The sequence below is a fragment of the Haliotis rubra genome, unplaced genomic scaffold, assembly GCF_003918875.1.
Source record: "Haliotis rubra isolate DU_JTF1 unplaced genomic scaffold, ASM391887v1 Scf939, whole genome shotgun sequence".
In the NCBI taxonomy this organism is placed as follows: Eukaryota; Metazoa; Mollusca; class Gastropoda; order Lepetellida; family Haliotidae; genus Haliotis; species Haliotis rubra.
The window spans coordinates 115,842-120,244 of record NW_025767678.1 but is presented as its reverse complement, the minus strand read 5'-3'; the positions used below and the strand labels follow the sequence as shown (position 1 = coordinate 120,244).

Sequence of the window (4,403 nt, the reverse complement as noted above, 5' to 3'; positions counted from 1 at the left end):
CATGGAAAGTCGGTGGATAGAGGTTAAATGTAATGTTCACTTCAAAATTGCAACGCCACATTCTCCCTTTATCACATGGATAGTTGGTGGATAGAGGTTAAATGTAACGTTCACTTCGCACTTGCAACGTCACACTGTCCCTCTAACACATGGATAGTCGGTGGATAGAGGTTAAATGTAATGTTCACTTCGCACTTGCAACGTCACACTGCCCCTCTAACACATGGATAGTCGACGGATGAAGGTTAAATGTAATGTTCACTTCGCACTTGCAACGTCACACTGTCCCTCTAACACATGGATAGTCGGTGGATAGAGTTTAAGTCATACTGTCCCTTTATCATAGTCAAGTAATGTCTACACTGCGCCTTAATGGCTTCAAAGTTGTATGATCCCCAGGGAGTTGGGATTGAAAAATACGATTGCCATTGAGATTGACATCCAATGATTAAGGGAAAAACAAAGTGCCTTTGAGCAGCTGAGCTGGATATTGGCGCTATACAAAGATTAGTATGTTACTGAATCTTGAATCTTCAGGATACCCTGACCGAACCGGGTTTTACGGCTCCTAATAAACACAGCTCTGCACAATGTACTGCCATACCAAGATCACAGGGATACACATGACCCTGATCACCATTAACCCTATAGCAAACGATGATAAGGAAACACAATTTCAGCTCCCGATCCCAATAATAGATACAAAACACTGCTAGACTGCACTTGTAAACATGGAAACAAGTAGTTGTGTGTGACTACTCGCAGACACACTTTGGGAACAGAGCAGTGCCTTTGACAGGCTATTGAGAATAGCCGTTTAACAGGAAGTACTTGATCTCGTTTATTGGAAACGCGCTGATGCAGTACATATAATTGGAAACGCGTTGATCGAGAAGTAGTAAATCATATCACACGGAACACAAATCTTGTAAATTCATCTTCACACACACAAAAGTCTCAGTTACTGCTGGAGAAAGCAGTACTAGTACTACTCACATGGAATAAAACATTTTCTCTGGGCTGCTCGAAATGGCGAGAAAGTTTGCATTTACATAGACTAATCGAAGTTATATCCACGAAATATGAATATCTATAACGATGAAAAATAATTCAAGATACAAAGAACAGGCTTGAGATCTGACATCAATTAAGGTAAAGGTGATTAGCACTGTAGCAAATGTCACATACGCGGAACTGTTCACAATGACAGAGTATCAGTCCATCTTGATGAACCTAATATACAAATGGATTAATTTTAGAAATTTAAGTAATTTCACAATAGCGTAGTATCCCTATGTACACATTATGCTTTGCATTCTAAGTTTAAGGTAAAGATGGCATACACCAATACCAGTAAGTGTGTCTTCATTGATTCATCACTGCTTCATTAGATATACTCAGATACACAGTATATTAGATATACTCAGACACACGGTATATTAGATAGATATACTTAGTCACACAGTATATTAGATATACTTAGTCACGCCATACATGAGATATACTCATTCATACTATACAGTCAGAAATACGCATTCACACTTTATATTAGATATACTCAGACACACTGTACATTAGATATACTCAGACACACAGTACATTACATGTGATGATTTGTCAAGACCAGCTCAGTCAATCTGCAGTCAGGAGGTCGTTGTATATGTAGTTGATTGTAATATTTACAGATGCAATGATCACTTGAGAAAGAATCAAAGGTCTATACTGTGTTACTGAAACTGAATACTTTGATTTCACCTGAAAGGTAATTAGAAATATAAACACGGCCACGTCCATCTACACAAACTCCGTGCGGGTGCAAGACCCAATCATCGTTAGTGAGTATGTTTCTGACAAACTGTCCTGACTCAGTCAGATGAACAACAGTATCTTGATAGTAGTCAGTAACCAGGATGTCACCTGTGCTGGTACTTGTGATACCACGTGGAAGTCCTAGTGTTGTGTTTTCTGTTGTAGGGTAGGTGAACCCAAAGTCACCTTCAGCTGTCAGGCACAGGACACGCTTCGAACAGTTATCCGACACAAGGATGTTTCCTGTTCTTGTTGTACAAAGAAAGTCAGGAGAATCTATGATTTCCTTTCCACTATCTATAGGTTTAATTGACTTCAGGAAGTTTCCTCTCATGTCCAGAATATCCACACATCTACCAGAACCTGCTGCTAGTGTTGATGGTGTCAGAGACGTTATACCCCTGTACTGTTTGCTGGTCTTGATGTTCGACAGCAGCACCAGGTCAGGGTTCACGTCAACTGTTACCATCTGTCTGGTATTCGGCACAGTGACAGCCACCTGGTTGTGTTTCAGCCTTGTTATACCCCACGGAGAACCTCCCAGGCTGAGCTTGCTGTGACGTCGTTGTTTGTTCCTGGTGTAGAAGGACTTCACACTGTTGTTGTCGTAGTCTGTTACAACCACTGTGTCTGTACCATTCACCGGCAATACTTTTACGTCAGTAGGGTATACCGTATTCCGGTCTCCTGCTACCTCAACGCTAATGGTGCCCTGTAACACAGGAACAGCCTTCAGGTCCAGCACGTTACTGGTGTCCACCATTCCGTCATACTGGACATCTATCTCACCCAGCTGTAGATCGTCCAGAGCTCTACTCAGCATGTCTTCGTTCTGTCTGAACATGATCCTGGCTATTCTACCCCTCTTCTTCACGTCTACGTCTCCGACAGCATCCACATCAGCGGCCTCACATCCCTGATACATCTCATACACGTCCATGTCACACTCAGACTGTAGAGCCTGGTCTATCAGCTCAGCCTGCTGTCGGTACATGTGTACTGATATTTCAACCGACTTTAGGTCGGCTGTCAGTTGTTCAATGTGCTTTTCAGAAACTTCTTTGAGTTCATCTAGAAGTTTATTTTCCATGAGAGTTATCTTTTCTCTCGCGTTGTTACCAAAAGACTTTATGTCATGTTCCATTCTTGCATATCTTTTTCAGAAACGACGTTCACTTTAACAGCATGAACTTTTGCTTCCATTTGGAGTTGCTTCTTCGAAATAGTTTCCTTCTTATTCAACAGCTGGGACGTCAATGCAGGTAATTCCGACTCCAGTGTGACAACTGATTCACATTTCCTGTGATAGATAACACAACAGGTGTGACAGGTGACTTTCTTGCAATCTTTGCACAGGAATTTGATGTTTTCATCCTTGTGTTCTTTACACTTAATGTTTCGTTTCCTGGGGATAATGGCCTCACTAGTCAGGGCAGTTGTATCGTGATGACGAGTGGATGAGATGCGACTGTGCACCCTAGCACATACATCACACAGGGCGTCATCGCATACCGAGCACCACACAGTCGCTGGAGTTGTCTCCCCTTCGCGATGACAGCACGTGCAGTTCTTTGTATCTGGACAAAAGAAACAAGGTTGAATAAAAAGCATTCAGCATCGTATCATCGAGTGTTTGTTCTCACGTCTGTTTAAGGCCGGTAGGCTAGCCTTGTAGTCAAAGCGTTCGATCGTCACGCCGAAAATCCGGGTTCGATTTCCCAGATGGACACAATGTGTGACACCTGTTTCTGGTTTCCCCGCCGTGATATTGCTGTAATTTTGCCAAAGGCGGCATAAAACTAAACTCACCCACTCTATTTGTTGTGGTTTATGAATTGTTGTTACTAGTAATTTTAGTGTAAGCTACCTCACAACAGATATCTGCAAGACTGACTTCAGATTTCGGGAACTTGAATGACTAGTTTGACATAATAAAAAAATGAGTTATCATTTGAACCCTAAATACCCTACCTTTTAACTTGAAACAAGATATTTGGAAAACAGCTATGCAGGACCACTAAATTCATGAGTATTGTGGGGGTACAAATTGAAATTGGTATCAGTTACTAAATAATGAATATATTTGCAATTACAATAAGGTTTAGATCAGTCATTTTCGCATTGAGTAAGGGAGTGTGTTGCCTTCGCAAAGGTTAAGAGTCGAACATTACAAACTTTATACAACGACCACAGACGAATATTTATTTTACACGTGTTTATCCTTCCTTTCTATTGAGTGAGGTGTAAGACACATCCAATAGACCATCGTGCATTCCAGTACCAGTTTACCATTGATCCTTACCTTTACATCCGGGGCCAAAAGAGTCCAGGAGTCCCCGGATGACAAAGCTCGGTTTGACGTCATCCGCCCACTCATCTATTGATCTTTCAGGGGAGGTCACTTTCGTCATCTTACTGCAGAAAGGGCACAGCAGAGACTTGGCATTGATGGCTTCCGGTTTGGTTTTGGTATAGTTGACGACACATTTCCGACAGAATGTGTGATAACAGACAAGGGTGCAGGGATTGTCAAATACTTCTGTACATATGGTGCATGTGAGGAAATGTTCCTGCAGTTTCTGAGACGTCGACAT

General features: G+C 41.8%; 1 protein-coding gene across 1 annotated transcript; it reads right to left on the bottom strand.

Moving 5' to 3' along the window:
* Positions 1-1,162: 1,162 nt before the first annotated feature.
* LOC124264708 (tripartite motif-containing protein 3-like) lies at positions 1,163-4,403 on the bottom strand. The gene is made up of 3 exons (XM_046699474.1): positions 4,112-4,403; positions 3,053-3,386; positions 1,163-2,963 (listed from the first exon to the last, which is right to left on the bottom strand). The coding sequence occupies exons 1-3, from the start codon at positions 4,401-4,403 to the stop codon at positions 1,718-1,720; spliced, it is 1,872 nt and encodes a 623-aa protein (XP_046555430.1). The 3' UTR covers positions 1,163-1,717.

Coding starts and splice junctions, on each gene's coding strand:
- LOC124264708 (XM_046699474.1), bottom strand. CDS start 4,403: ATGTCGACGTCTCAGAAACTGCAGGAACATTTCCTCACATGCACCATA. Junction 3,387..4,111: donor TTTTGGCCCCGGATGTAAAG/GTAAGGATCAAT, acceptor TCTTTTGTCCAG/ATACAAAGAACTGCACGTGC. Junction 2,964..3,052: donor CCTGCATTGACGTCCCAGCT/GTTGAATAAGAA, acceptor TTTCTGAAAAAG/ATATGCAAGAATGGAACATG.